General features: G+C 35.5%; 2 protein-coding genes across 2 annotated transcripts; one reads left to right on the top strand and one right to left on the bottom strand.

The window, feature by feature from the left end:
- Positions 1–406: 406 nt before the first annotated feature.
- Positions 407–7,460, bottom strand: LOC100263358 (copper chaperone for superoxide dismutase, chloroplastic/cytosolic). Its single transcript, XM_002281814.5, has 6 exons — positions 7,140–7,460; positions 7,021–7,047; positions 5,172–5,244; positions 4,926–5,060; positions 2,132–2,355; positions 407–890 (listed from the first exon to the last, which is right to left on the bottom strand). The coding sequence occupies exons 1-6, from the start codon at positions 7,383–7,385 to the stop codon at positions 627–629; spliced, it is 969 nt and encodes a 322-aa protein (XP_002281850.1). The 5' UTR covers positions 7,386–7,460; the 3' UTR covers positions 407–626.
- A 1,038-nt stretch (positions 7,461–8,498) lies between these two features.
- LOC100263349 (subtilisin-like protease 4) lies at positions 8,499–10,712 on the top strand. The gene has a single exon (XM_019226213.1). The coding sequence runs from the start codon at positions 8,499–8,501 to the stop codon at positions 10,710–10,712; it is 2,214 nt and encodes a 737-aa protein (XP_019081758.1).
- Positions 10,713–15,357: the final 4,645 nt, after the last annotated feature.

The following is a 15,357-nucleotide window of genomic DNA, read 5'->3' as shown; positions in this document are numbered from 1 at the left end:
CAGTGGATGCTCCGTGCCAGTGACAGTGGGGGACTCTAGCTAGGGCAGGCAGCCGTACGAGGGTTGCTCTAAGGGAGGGAGGGAAAATGAGATTTTATAGTCATCAAAACCACGTTGTTTTGATGCTGGGAATAAAATAAAATAACCAGCTGATTCGTCCGATTCTGATTCAACCTCTTTCTGGTCCAATTGACCGGATTGGACCAAACCGTGATGAGCCGGTCCGCTCCGGTTTTTAAAACCATGGTTGTCTGCCCGTTGCCTAAAGAGTTATTTATCTTCAACGACCTGAAGTCAGTCATATTGTCTTGACAACTGTACAAATACATGGCGACTTTCTTAAACCCACTCCAGTTAGGAACTGTGGGGAGCTGCTAGCAATCTGTCATCACCTTTGAAAATAAACTTAATCAAATTGTACTTTAGCTTTATTTCCAAACTAAGATTGGAAAGATACCCAAGTTCCTAAAATTTCCAAAAATGCCACAAGAGCTGTATCTGTTTTATTATCCTTTTGTGTTTCTTATTTTGAACTTGTGATATTGTAATAGTTACATGATCATAATACTCACAATCCTTATACAGGGTGGACAAGCAGCCAACAACCTGTAGGGTTAAGTGAACCATCAAACCTTGCTGGCGACAAAATCTGAGTTAGTTGATTCCCATATGGTGGTTCCATCACACAGGCAAATCTTTTTGTAGTTCTCACCAACCCCAGCACTTCTAGCAATCACTGCAGCTGCAACACCTGGATTTGATTTATCTTCAGTTCCATATACCACTACAGCCCGTCCAATTAGAACACCAACCCGCAGGTTCTGCTTGACACCCAAGAAGAAGGCTTCACCATTCTCATCCACATCCAGTGTTCCCAGGTCACCAAGAGGCTAAAAAAAATAAAAAAAGTTAAAATTTGACTACTTAGGAATGACTATATTATCACCAAAAAATGCTTACACATATTTGTAAAAATTGCAAAATTGATGAAAGAAATGAAGTTCAATAAAAAGTGAAAAGACCGATTTGTAATCTTTTGTAAGATAACTTGCACAAAATAAGTAAAATGCTTCGTGTAGTTTGGTAATGATAATTCCACAGGAGTACGAGGAAAGATGTATTTATGTAACCAAACTTCAGCCATTTTTCTTTGGATTTTTGGAATAAAAATGGTTATTGCAGGAGAAAACTTTCATTCACTTATTCTATAAGATCATGCTCAAATCCAGAAGGAGGGGATAGGAATCTACCAATCTTCATTGCTTATTCATACTACATTGGGAGGGGAAGTGGACAGAAAAACTGGGCAATCTGTGGTGTGATTAAGTGCTTTCAAATTTCAGGTATTAAGAGCAGTCCAGACATGAGTGCTTAAGCCAACATGATACAAGCCAGTCTAAATATATCAAAAGGAAATTATATAAGCATGTTTTCCAGTAGGCACTATTCCGTGAGCATTACTCATTGCTCTACTTCCAAGATATGTTTTTCACATCCATACAAAAAATGGAAATGAGATGATAGTGATAAACACTAATGTTTCTAGGGTCAAGTAATCTATGGAGCAACCAATCATTCATATCTACTAGCAACTCTGTGTTCTCAACAACTTGAGGCAATATTATAGCCCTGGACACTTCAATATACTCTCCCAATAGGTATTGTTGAATGTGAAATTACCTGCCAAAGGATGTAGCTATCCTATGAATCACCAAAACACACCCAAAAGGATCACCTTAAATAATTAATTTCCATATGAAGATGGATAAGGGGAGCAGGGGATCAGGAGATGGCAATAGGTGTTGGGTCATGGTCTTTGACCATGACTAAGGACAAGGCTGTCTTTGTGATTTCAACTATCATTGATTACTTGCAGGCTGAAAGCACAGAGAGGGAAGGAAAATGAAGGAGTTGGGGGAGAGTCAAGACCAAAGGCAAGGTTGTCTGTGTTCCTCCATTTCAACTATCATTCATTACTTGCAGGTTGAAAACTGTGCTTTCCATGCATAATGGCCATCAACTAATGATTAGAAAAAGGAGATACTGGTTGTAAGTTGCAACTATCAACAAATTTGAGATAAAACTGTAGAAACATAAAAAATTTGGATAAAAGGCATAAGTCAGAGCAAACCTCCTCATCCGTTCCTTTGTTTGTTGGATTGAACACTTTACCAGTGCTTGCTGCACCTCTTGTGAGATCACCAAATTCATTTATAGACCACCCATGTTTCCCTGAAGACAACCCACTAAAGCTGGCTTCAATCCTAGCCAATTCCATATTCACTTGAGCCAAGCGAACCACACCGAAAATATCTGGACCTTTGAATTCAGCAACAGCAGCAGAAACCAAAAAATCTACAGAACGATAGCAAGGGGTCAATGAATTGCGAACTCTGATTATTTTTGTAAGAGAACTGAAAGCCATCAAACACAGAAGTGAATGAACTATATTGATTGACCAAGTGCAAGTTCATGCTGGATGCATGATCTGAGATTTTTTTCTTTTTTGATAAATAAGAGAATGCCTTAAAAAGCACAACTAGTGCACGAGAGTACACAAGACATATACAATGAAAGCCAAGAGGTAAAACAAAAAAACAAGAGGGGAAATAAAAACTACTCCCTCTTTCAACAAAAACCCAACCAATCTACAAAACCAATTGGAGGCATAGTGCCTCCATCTATATACACCATAATCCACGAAGATAGATTATTAAGGAAAGTGCTTTTGAGTCTTTGATTTGACATCTCCTCATTGTCAAAGAATTTTCAGTTTCTTTCCTTCTAAATAGTCCAGAAAATACATAAGAAAGCAGCTCTCCAAACCTCCTTTCACCTTCTACCTATGAAAAAGCCATGCTATCTTAGGAGAGTCTCCCTAACTGAGGAAATAACCCAAGGAATACCAAATGAAGAAAACACCAACTGCCATAAAATCCTAGCCTTATCACAATGAAGAAGAATGCGATCAATGGATTCTACCTCCTCTATACACAAAGCACACCTATTGACTAAAAACAAACCTCTTCTTTAAGGCTGGTCCAAAGTCAACATGTTACCCCAATAAGTCTCTCAAGTGAAAAAGCTCACCTTCAAAGGGATTCGGGAGTTCCAAATTATCCCTAATGGGATAGGGATAACACAATCTGTCTCCAAAAGAGAATAACGTGCCTTATAGAGAACTTCCCTTTGTTGTCACCCTTCCAAACTACTTTATCCTCTTCATCCCTATTCATTGACTATCCCAGGAGTTTAAATAGGAAACGCTCCATGACATCCAACTCTTAATCATTCAAATTCCTTGCAAAATAGAAGTTCCAATCTTCTCCTTCCCTCCTCTGCGCCCATAAATCTGTTGCCTACACTTCTTTTGATCCGATTAAGGCAAACAAGGATCAAAATATATCCGTCAAGGTAGCCCAGTTGGTTAGGGCGAACATTGGGAAGTGTGGTCCCACTAAGTAGCACATGGTCCTGGGTTCGATTTCTACCACTGATGATACCCTAAATTTACCCGATGATGATTGTTGTGGGACGGTCAGCACCCCAAGGTTTGGGTCCCCATGGAAAGTCTTAAGAGTTTGGTCATTGAAGGTTCCTCGGTTATCAAAAATAAATAAATAAAATAAAAAAAAAAAAAAATCAGAATATCACACTTAAAGGCTCCTCACTACATTTATATTTCCAAAACTTCACTCTGCTCCCATTACCCATTGCAAAGGAGACTTTTGAGTTAAAGAGATCCCACTATTTTCTTATAGTTTTCCATAACCAAACCTCATTACAGTCTCTCATCTCATATGAATGCCACCCCACTTCTTCCTCCCCATATTTCCTCCTTATGACCTTCTTCCAAAGAGTTTCCCTTTTGCATGATCTAAGATTTTCTAACATCACATAAAGGACCCTCACTCTTTTTAGGACTTATAAAAGCAGGTAGACATATTCATGCTGAAATAAAAGAGAAGCCCTTATTGACAAAAGCAAACAAGTTGTAGCTGCTCTAGTGCATGCTCATGGCAAGTGTAAAAACACCAAAATACATAAATGTAGTAACAACCAGTTATCAGGATTTTTAAGCAAAAAAGAACTTACCGAAATGTAGAACTAAATGATGATTGAAGGAAAAATGAATGTCCTTAACATGAATTCTAGGTTTAATTTGAATGCACAAAATCAGCAAAAGATGGTTGAAAAGCACAGTTTTTTGAAGGATGGCAAAGCACTGAAATTCAAATTTGATTATGGCTTCAGAGACACTTGCCATCTTAGAATGAGTTTGAATTTTCTTTTGCTGTCTTTAGTCATTATACATTCAGTCTACCGCAAAGCACTGAAATTGAGTTTTAGCATCCTAAACACAGTAGGTGAACCAATAATATCATGCTATGGTTACTATTGTCATGGAAGTTGAGGTGGGAATATATTTCCTTCTTCACCATCCTAAGATGTAAACTTCCTTCAGGATAACCTTTCTCAAACCCTGGCTACATGTAAAAGGCCGGAAATTTTTAGTTTGGAAAAACTAAAGGAATTGGAGTTAAAAAAAAGAAGAAAAAATTAATAACTCACAACCCTTTTTAACTCAATGTTAAGATGTCAAAATTCTACTCAAGCTTGAACTAAAAGGTTACTCTGTCTATATCTTTTTTTTTTTTTTTTTTTTGATAGGTAGAGAAAAGTCGTATATTAAGTATAGAGGAGACACCAAAAACAGTGCCCTCAGAGGTTGCTCTGTCTCTATCTAATCATAGCTTTAAAAATTTAGTGTGTCATAGCAATAGAGCAAGTAACATTCTCCCAAAATGAGGTTGAATATCCACATGTCATGCCTTTGCTCAAGAAAAATTAACAAAGAAATTATAAATCAATAAGACTACAGAAGCTAATTTGCATAACAATAGCCCAAGTGATAGTTCAAGAACCTTCAGGGATCCCTTGGCCAATTAATCGGGCATTTCGTCCAGTCTGTTCCAAAGCATCAGCCATGGTCTTCACAGGTGAAGAACCGAGAACCCTGACTACTTGATTGCTCAAGTCAACCTCAACATTCTTAACTCCTGAGGGGGAAAAAAGGAAAGAAACAATAAGGAAAATGACTACAGTATGATAAATGAACCATTTAGAAATATTTGATATTTGGACAATCACTCACTAGAACTATCACCTACCACTGATGGTTTGCAACTTATTCTTTACGGCATTAACACAGCCTTCACACTTCATATCCACCATAAACTCTGTCTGTTATCATACCAATACCAAAAGTTCAGAATATCATCCTCATCAGAGGTACCTAATTTACATCATTAAAACTCAAGAAGAATTTGATAGTTAGGCAATAAATAATTCTAGTAAATGATTTAAAATCAGCTGAGCTCAGCAAGATTAAATCCACATAAGCATCAATCATTAAGGAATTGCAAAATAAATGAATAATCAGATACAAAAACATCAAAATTTACAAGTCAAGATGTTACTAGTGATGAAGATACATGCCTGCACCCAAACCCATGTAACATGGGATTTTGGAAATCTTAAAAGATGGGGAAAAAAAAAACCCAAAGAAGAGAGAGACTTAAGTATGCAATCATCCTCAGTGCTCCAAATAAAACTATGGTGCAGGTCTTCTAATACTTTCAAATGTTGAGTCAATGTTGATTTTCGCAACTCCCAAAGCACTAGCCAAGAAAGTAAGCAGGTCACTGCTGAAACATAGATTGCTTTCATGAACTGTTCACTATGGAGACTACATCCTCAGAACCTGGTCTCTATTTCCTGAAAACGTCATTATGGGATCTCCAAGTGACCAATCAATCGTCACTATACTACTTTATCTTGTCCTTATTTATCTGAGCTTTGTACTCCTAAAACCATTTCCTCTCTTAGAGTGGAAAGCTATCTTTCTGCAGCTAAGACTTCACAACTTCCATTTGATTGCTCTATGTTAGGAAAAATTTGTTGAACTCACTTCAACTCAAATCCCATCCACATTGGGCGCTGAAAGATCAGCTGAAATATCAAATCCTGAGTCCACCTTCATTATACAGTGAACACTATGGCCAATATAGCCTTTCACGAATTCCCTTCCAAACCCATACACCACTTGACAGGTTTGAGAGGAGGGAGTAGTCCATACAATAGTAATGAACACCAAAATAACTTCCCAAACACCAAACCTGAGGTCAACAGACTGGTTCACAATCCTCCACCCAAGTTTTGGGATAACAAAGAAATGCATATCAACTGCTTCCTAATCTCAACTACCCTTAAGTTATCCTTTCCAAATGTTCTCACATGCTGTAAGATATAAAACCTCAGTGCAGAATTTTTACCCACCAAATAATTCTTTTGAGCTTAATCAATCTAGAGCATGGCCATTTTGGAACAACAAAATAATGTTCATTATTATTTTTTTCCTTTTTGTCCCTATTGGGACTTGAACCTAGAACCTCCCATAAACCCACTAACCATTTACCACGTGAGCCAGGCCTCAAGGGCACAAAAATAATGTTCATTATTGACTCACTAAAATATGATCTTCCAACTTGTTTTAAGAAAATAGATGTTGGTGCACATTCCTGGTATCTAAATAGAGTTATCTACCAATAAACTTCAGAAATACAATAGATAGACAAAGCACCATTACCAGATATATTTGGTTACTAGTTCAATAAGCTGAACTAAAATGGATGAGAAAGCAAACGATATAACTCTAGCAAATGTCATTCCTTAGATATATAATTCAGAAATCTAAAAACAGGAAATCACTGAAAATCAAGGTAATTCAGAAATCAAGGTCCTCCTCTGATTCTATTTTTGCAATAGTTTTCATTTTCCAATAAAAACATGCTAAATGACAACACCGCACAGGAAAAGGCAAACTGCTACAATTTGCAATGGGCTCAACAATTACCAACTACAATGACTCGAAAAATACAGCAGCTTCCACAAAATAATTTCAAAATAAGCCATATGAATCAACTACCAATTCAAGACTCAGCAGAGTACCAAACTCACCAGGAGCTCCGGCAAAACGACATCGTTCTGCAAGTCAAACGAAGGAATTTCAACAGAGGAAAATAAAAATGAGACATGAAAAAAGAAAAAAGGGAAAACCCCATGAAATGAAACTGTACCTGGGAGGAGGAAGTGTGGTTGGTCGAAGAAGCGTCCATCCGGAGGGCGGAGGGAGGGTGAGTAGCAGTTCCGACAAGGCGTGGGCGATGCGGTTGAGAGAGGAACGACAGATTTAGGGTCTTGGAGACCTGAGACGAAGACGATGAAGAAGAGGAAGATGGAGAGAATGATGCGTAGGCATACGCAACTGGCAGAGCAGTGACTGCTACCGCGGTTGTGACCGTCGCGACTGCCCTTACGAGCATCTTTTTTCTACTCTTTCCTTTTTTTCATTCCATTTTTTTTTTCTCGTTTTTCAGGTGACCTCACACTAGTCTCTGGAAGAATCCATCCCTCTCTGGGCCTAAACTAGGCTCCTGATTTGGGCTTGGTCTTGGGCTTGGGCTTCTGTTTGCTTAAAAATATTACAAATTGATTTTATTTTAAAAAATAAATTGTTTCAGGAACAAACCCTTAAAAAAAAAATTGTTTTCGATTAATAATATACTAAAAATGTTTTTTTAAAACTATTTTATTACTAAAAATAAAAAACTATTTTAAAATCATTTCCTTCCCAATATTGACTATTTTTTTCCTTAATTAAAATCCATTCTTTATGACAATAACGTGTATTTATATATGATCTAAAAGTTTTCAAAATATTTTCTATGTTTTTATTGGTGTATTAAAATACTAAAAAAATATTTTAAATTTGTTATAAAAATAACTTATTTTAAAAACCAATTTTGGAAAAATTGTTTTTAGAATTTAAAAATTATTTTCTTTTTAAACAATAAAAAAAACGTTTTCCTTCTTAAAACAGAAGATTATTTCCAACAACATTTTCTCACAAAACCCAAATTTCTTTATTTCAATAAAATTTTTCATTCAATATATATTTAGACATTCTTCATATAATCAATAGAGGGCATGGGGATAAATTTGTCAAATTTAATTTGGTTTGACTTTTTCCTTTTTCTTGAGTCCAACCCAAATTAAAAATTAATTACAAATTAACACATCGGTTATTTTTATTAGCTAATTAATTGAACTCATTAATAAAAAAATAAAATGGCAAAACCCATGCTATTAGTGAAACTTGCGTTATTAATTGAACAGTTACTTTATTTTCCACCGAATATGTGTGGATTAGAAAGGTAATTAAAAGCTTAATAAGATTCAGTTGCTAATTCATATCTCTGTAACCATTTGTTCTTTTCTAATTATATTAAAAAATAATCCATTTCAGATGTTTGAAGAACTATTCTGTGAATGGGCTTCCTTTACAAATTGGCATAGGCCAATGTAGCGACAAAAAGCGTTAGCCCTTTGATTATTCTATGTGCATGGAGAAGTGGGGGTGGGGAGTTTTGCAAATCATGGGAGTTCTCTTCCTTTTCGCTCTCTTTTTCATGTCTAAATCCTCCCCTGCAATTGCTTGTGATCAGGGAGGAGAAAGTAGGCTAAAAACCTATATTGTCCATTTGAAGGAGCCGGAGGGTGGAGTTTTTGCAGAATCGGAGAATCTGGAGGGCTGGTACAAGTCATTTTTGCCGGCGCGTATCGCAAGCTCAAAACAGCAAGAACGCATGGTTTATTCGTATCGGAATGTGCTCACCGGTTTTGCAGCCAGGTTGACGGAGGAAGAAGCTAAAGAAATGGAAGCCAAGGAAGGGTTTGTTTCGGCCAGGCCGGAAAAGATATACCATTTGCATACAACGCATAGTCCTAGTTTCTTGGGTTTGCACAAGAGATCTGGGCTATGGAAAGGATCTAACTTGGGGAAGGGGGTTATAATTGGAGTGATGGACTCGGGAATACTTCCGAGCCATCCTTCATTTGGGGACGAAGGAATGCCACCCCCACCTGCTAAATGGACTGGGTTGTGTGAATTCAACAAGTCCGGCGGCTGCAGTAACAAGGTCATTGGTGCAAGAAATTTTGAAAGCGGGAGTAAAGGAATGCCACCATTTGATGAAGGGGGCCACGGCAGCCACACGGCAAGCATTGCTGCTGGAAATTTTGTGAAACACGCCAATGTTCTTGGGAATGCCAAGGGCACCGCCGCTGGCGTTGCGCCTGGTGCTCACTTAGCGATTTATAAAATATGCACCGACGAGGGCTGTGCCGGAGCTGATATATTAGCTGCATTTGATGCTGCCATTGCCGATGGTGTTGATGTGCTTTCCGTTTCCGTAGGTCAAAAATCTACTCCTTTCTATGACGACGCAATTGCCGTCGGTGCTTTTGCGGCAATTCGAAAGGGGATTTTGGTGAGCTGTTCTGCTGGGAATTATGGTCCAACCAGTGCTTCGGTTGGCAATGCCGCACCATGGATTCTTACTGTGGGTGCGAGCACCATTGACAGAAGCATAAGGGCTTCTGTGAAGCTTGGGAACGGGGAGAAATTTGATGGGGAATCACTTTTCCAGCCTAGCGATTATCCTCCAGAATTTTTCCCTCTTGTATACTCACCTTATTTTTGCAGTGCAGGAACAGTGAACGTGGCTGACGTTGAAGGAAAGGTAGTTCTTTGTGACTCAGATGGGAAAACAAGCATAACAGACAAAGGGCGAGTCGTGAAACAAGCTGGTGGTGTTGCCATGATTGTAGCCAATAGCGATCTTGCTGGCTCAACTACGATTGCATTGGAGCACGTTCTTCCGGCATCCCACGTGAGCTATTCTGCAGGTTTGAGTATCAAAGCCTATATAAGTTCAACATCACACCCTACAGCTTCAATCGCATTTGAGGGGACTATCATTGGAGAGCCATCAGCTCCGGAGGTTATTTTCTTCTCTGCAAGAGGACCAAGCTTGGCAACCCCCGGGATTTTGAAACCGGACATTATTGGTCCTGGAATGAACATTCTAGCAGCATGGCCTACTCCTTTACACAACAACAGCCCCTCAAAATTGACATTCAACCTGTTATCCGGTACATCGATGTCCTGCCCCCATCTCAGCGGTGTCGCAGCTTTGATCAAAAGCTCTCATCCTGACTGGTCACCCGCTGCAATCAAGTCTGCAATCATGACTACTGCAGATATACTGAACCTTAAAGATTCGCCCATTTTAGATCAAACCGAACATCCTGCTAGTATCTTTGCTATTGGTGCTGGCCATGTCAACCCATTAAGGGCAAATGACCCGGGACTCATTTATGACATTCAACCCGATGACTACATACCCTACTTATGCGGTTTAGGTTACAATGACACGCAAGTAGGACTTATTACGCTGCGCACTGTGAGATGCTCCGAGGAGTCAAGCATACCTGAAGCACAACTCAACTATCCTTCATTTTCTATTGCACTGAGATCTAAGGCCCGAAGGTTTCAGAGGACAGTCACAAATGTAGGCAAGCCAACGTCATCTTACACCGTTCACATTGCCGCACCACCAGGAGTTGATGTCACTGTGAAGCCACATAAGCTCCATTTCACCAAAAGGAACCAGAAGAAGACATATACGGTGACCTTTAAGAGGAGTAGCTCCGGGGTTATCACAGGCGAGCAATATGCTCAAGGGTTCCTAAAATGGGTTTCTGCTACACACTCTGCTAGAAGCCCCATAGCTGTTAAGTTTGAATGAGGAATAGGTCGACCCATATACTGTAGCAAGTTAGCAACCAATCAAGGAGGGAATTTAATTCGTTCTTGCAACTAACAAGTCCTTAATGTACGGAGGTGATGAATGTGCAACATAGACTGTCTGATTCATGGATACATTGTTAAGAATACTAAATGTTCCAGCTGATTGTATAACTTTTTATTTCCCAAATTTTAACTTTCATAGTAGAACTATAAGAACCTATCAATGCATTCTATATTTTGTTAAGAATACTCCATGCTTTAATTTGTGATCATATGTCATATACCCTCTATCTTCATTTACGTAGATAATTATTTAATAGCATAAGGTACCTCCGTTAGAGTGATGAGATAACTATATATATTCCCTTGAGTAATCCTGAAGTTAATGATTAAGTTTAACTTATAATCATGGTAATTTAATTAATTTAGAATTGGATATTTATCTTAAGGAATATCGTAGAAAAAAATAACTCAAAAAATTTAAGATAGAATTCTATTGATGAATAACAAAAGTTCACTTGAACTATGGATATCGATTTATAAGGAACATTGTGCAATGTTACTATATGCTATGGATAAGGCAATTGATGTTTAATTAATTTAATTTAATTTTCATGAAATGTCGAAATGTAATTAATCCTTTTTAGTGGAGTAAAAATTAATTCTACGAGAGTTGGTAATTCTATTATCCTAGTAGTCCGTACTCAACCTACATATTTTGCATTAATTTATTTTATCGAGCAGTTGGGGTGCACCATATGGTTTTGGGTGTATCAAAAAAGTTAAGCCTAAGGTTAGGTTCACCAAGGGTAAGGTCATCAATTTACCCTAGTCCATATAAAGCAATTTTCAATTTTGTGTTTTCTTAAAGTTATGTTTGGTTCCCAAAAAATACTAAGGAAAGAAAAAAAATGTAAAGAAAAATGATTTTTTTATGTTTGGTTATCCTATAAAAAATATCAAAGAAAATCAAATATGATTAAAACTAATTAAAAACTTATGTATTTTTAAATTATTTAATCTTTATATTGATAAGTTAAAATAAATAAAATGAGTTTGAAGTAACAAAAAAAATAATTTATCAACTTTTAATCTATTTTTTTATTTTCTTTCACTTTTTCTTTTCCTCTGTTTTTCCTTTGTATTTTCTTTCTCTTGCATTTTCCTTTAAATTTTTTGAGAACCAAACATAGCCTAAAGAAAACTCGATTTTTAAGTGCATCCCATCAGTGAGAAAAAGTAGTGCTTTAGAAACCAATGATTTATGGGTTGCATGATATACTTGCATTTTGTTGCACATGTATACTATTTTTTTATCTAGCACACCTCATGAATGACAAACAAGATATCGGAATGAGAGCTTCTACTAAAAGTCTTTCATTGGTTTTTAGGGAAATGCCAACATAAAAAACATGTACTCCATTAATCAAAACATGATAATTTTAAGAGATCAAAATATTGCCTTGTTGATGACATGTTGAAATGGTAATTTTATAAGCCTTCAGCTAATAGTTCCCCTGATTTATTATTTTAATATGACCTCCATTTATCAATATTATTGATATCATAAAAGGTTCAATATGGTTAGTAACACTTTTTCCTCCTTATTCATATTACATTGGATGCCGGAGATTGATTGAAATAAGGGACAAGTATGGTATAAATAGATAATACTAGAAGATACCACCCAATTGTATTATATTTTTAATGATATTAAGAGCTTATTTGGTCATATGATTCTAAGAAACGTTTATGACATTTTTCACTTGAAAATTTTTATTATTCAAGTGTTAAAAAAAAATTAAAATATTTTTTAAAATTATTATCAAACATACTCTAAATCGTCATCATACTTCCTAATAACTAGCTTATTGATTTGAAGAAAATATATAGAAACAAACAACTTAATATTTCTCCAATAATGACATATGAATAACCTATTGTACACATCAAAATTTGTCCAAATTTTATTTTTACGTTGATTTTGAGTTCAATTTTATTCTTAGATTTTAAATCTCAATTATATGTGATATTTTTGACCCACTCATCATTTATTTTTATTTTCTTCATTTTCTTTTTTCTTTCTTTTATCTCATCTCTCATCTCTCTTCCTACCCTCCCCAACCACCCCACCCACATTTTCTCTCTCTCCTCTCACACCCCCGTTCCTATGGCCATACCCTTATCTTCTCTTTTTTTTTTTCCCATTTTTTTCTTCATCTTCTTCCCCAATTTCCAAGGTGGTCAACTCTCCCATCTTCTATCTTCATTTTTGTTTCCCTTCCCTCCAACTCCCACACACGGCGACCCATTTTCTCTTCCAATTTTTTTTTCTCCTCCCCACCATGGAAGAAAATATCGGTAATCACGGATATATCGGTACTTCGATTTTATAAATATATCGGATATATCGGAGATATATCGGCGGATATTTTGGAAAAAAATATCGGTAGACTTAAAATTGTTAAAAACTCATGGAAATGTAAGAAAAACCTCATAATAATATAATTAGAAGTATAATTGACATTTTAAAGTTGTTTTATTGAAAAATTTGATATATATATATATATATATATATATATATATATATGATATAATTTGCGATATTAGATGTAATTACATCATGTCGATCTATAAGAAATGTTAATTTTGTAATTGTTCTCATTATAAAGTCACATAAAATATTTCATTTTATTAAATATCAATAATTTGTACACATTAAATTCATTAAATAAACATATTTCATATTCAAAATATATTATTTCATGTTAATTAAATTAATTAAATAATTTATCTAAGTTAACTAGTTTAATTTAATTCTAAATGTGAAAATAAATCACAAATAATCATCTAAAATAAACGTATCAATTTATAATTAAATAATCAAATTAACCTAAGTTAATTCAATAAAAATATAAAAATTAATTACAATTGAATGTAAAAATAGCATTAAATCATCCATATTGCAAACATACTAATTAATTGAAAATACATGAATTAATTACAATTGCAAACAAAATTAATTATAATTTAAAACAAATATACCTTAAAATAATTAAATAATTGAGCAACCTTAATAAAAATTGGAGTAATGAGAGAGCAAATGAAGAATGAAAGCAAAAATGGATGAAATAGATGAAATTTGGGTTATTTATAGAAGAAATTTGGGCCAAAATAGCCGTTGGAACATTAATTTACTGTTGAAAATCAATTTTAGCCGTTGGATAAAAAACTAGGAGCAATCGAGCCGTTGGATCGCCATATTACCATTGGAATCACATCTAGGCCGTCGGATCAACACGGGCGTGATCTGGGCCGTCAAATCACGTTGCATGAAGGAGGGGAAATATCACCAAAAAATCAGCGATATATCTCCGATATATCACCGATTTTTTGCCACAGAGGCAATTTTTTGAAAAAATCTCCGATATATCTCCCCGAACCGATATATCGCCGATATTTTGGTGATATTTACAGAAATATCTCCTCTCCGATTTTTCTCCATGAAATATCGTGTCGACCCCTCCTGATACACGATATATCGGCGATATATCCCGATATTTTCCTCCATGCTCCCCACAACCCTTCTCTCTACACCATCATTTTCCAGAGACTCCCACTCTCGTTCCCCATCTTCATGCATTCTTTTTTTGCTCTTCATTTTTCTTTCCTTTTCCCCTCCCTACACTCCATGGCCACTATCGGCTAGCCACCATCCTCAGCTGTCTGCCAATCCCTGCCTACTAGCAATCTAACCATCCATAGTTCTTAAAAAAAAAAAAGGTAAATTTCATTTTTACTTTATTTTATTTTCATTTTTTTATCTTTATTTTTTTTATTTTAGTTTGCATAGTAATTGATTTGGATTTTGGCCTATTGCTTATTGATTATTTATTTGGACTTATTGGATTGGACTTGAGACATTATTTTCTTTGATCATGTGTATTATTAATGTGTACTTGTTAATTGATATGAATTTTAGGCCCACAATGTGGGTGAAATTTGATGGATGACTTGAATATTTGATATGAGTTTGGCCAATTTGAACTATTTAATTTGGACATGGGACAATTATGGTATATATTAAATTAGACTTAAATTATGAGATATTAAATTTTGGCCTAATGAAATTTATTTTAATTTATCATGTTTTGGGTTTGATTAATTGAGTTTATATTTTGGTTATTAATTTGAAAATTTTGGATTAGTGTTTATAGCATGTGAGATATTTTTGTTGGGTTATATTTGCTAATTTGTGCCAATTTTGATTGATAAAATTTATCGGACTAATTTGAAATTTGAATTTAAGTTTGAATATTTGTTTGAGATTTTGTACATATTTGGATATTTACATTTGAGCTATTTTGTTTTTACATGAGTCTATTCTGCAATTTCATTGGTTGAATACGAATTTATGACATATAGAGCACGAAATTTCATGGAAGAAAGTAAGACAGAAAAAGCTATAGGAAGACATTGAGCTTATCGTAAGCTTGTTTAATACAAGTTTTATTTCCCACTACTATTTAATTTTATTTTTATTGATTTTTATAAATATTTGTTTGTATATATTTAATTGTTGTGTACAAAATTGAACATCGAACAAACTATAAATTTTGTTTAAATAAGAGGAACAATTCAAT

This window comes from Vitis vinifera, chromosome 2, assembly GCF_030704535.1.
Source record: "Vitis vinifera cultivar Pinot Noir 40024 chromosome 2, ASM3070453v1".
NCBI lineage: Eukaryota > Viridiplantae > Streptophyta > Magnoliopsida > Vitales > Vitaceae > Vitis > Vitis vinifera.
Note: the sequence above shows the minus strand (reverse complement) of the source record. Positions and strands in the feature narration are given on the sequence as shown.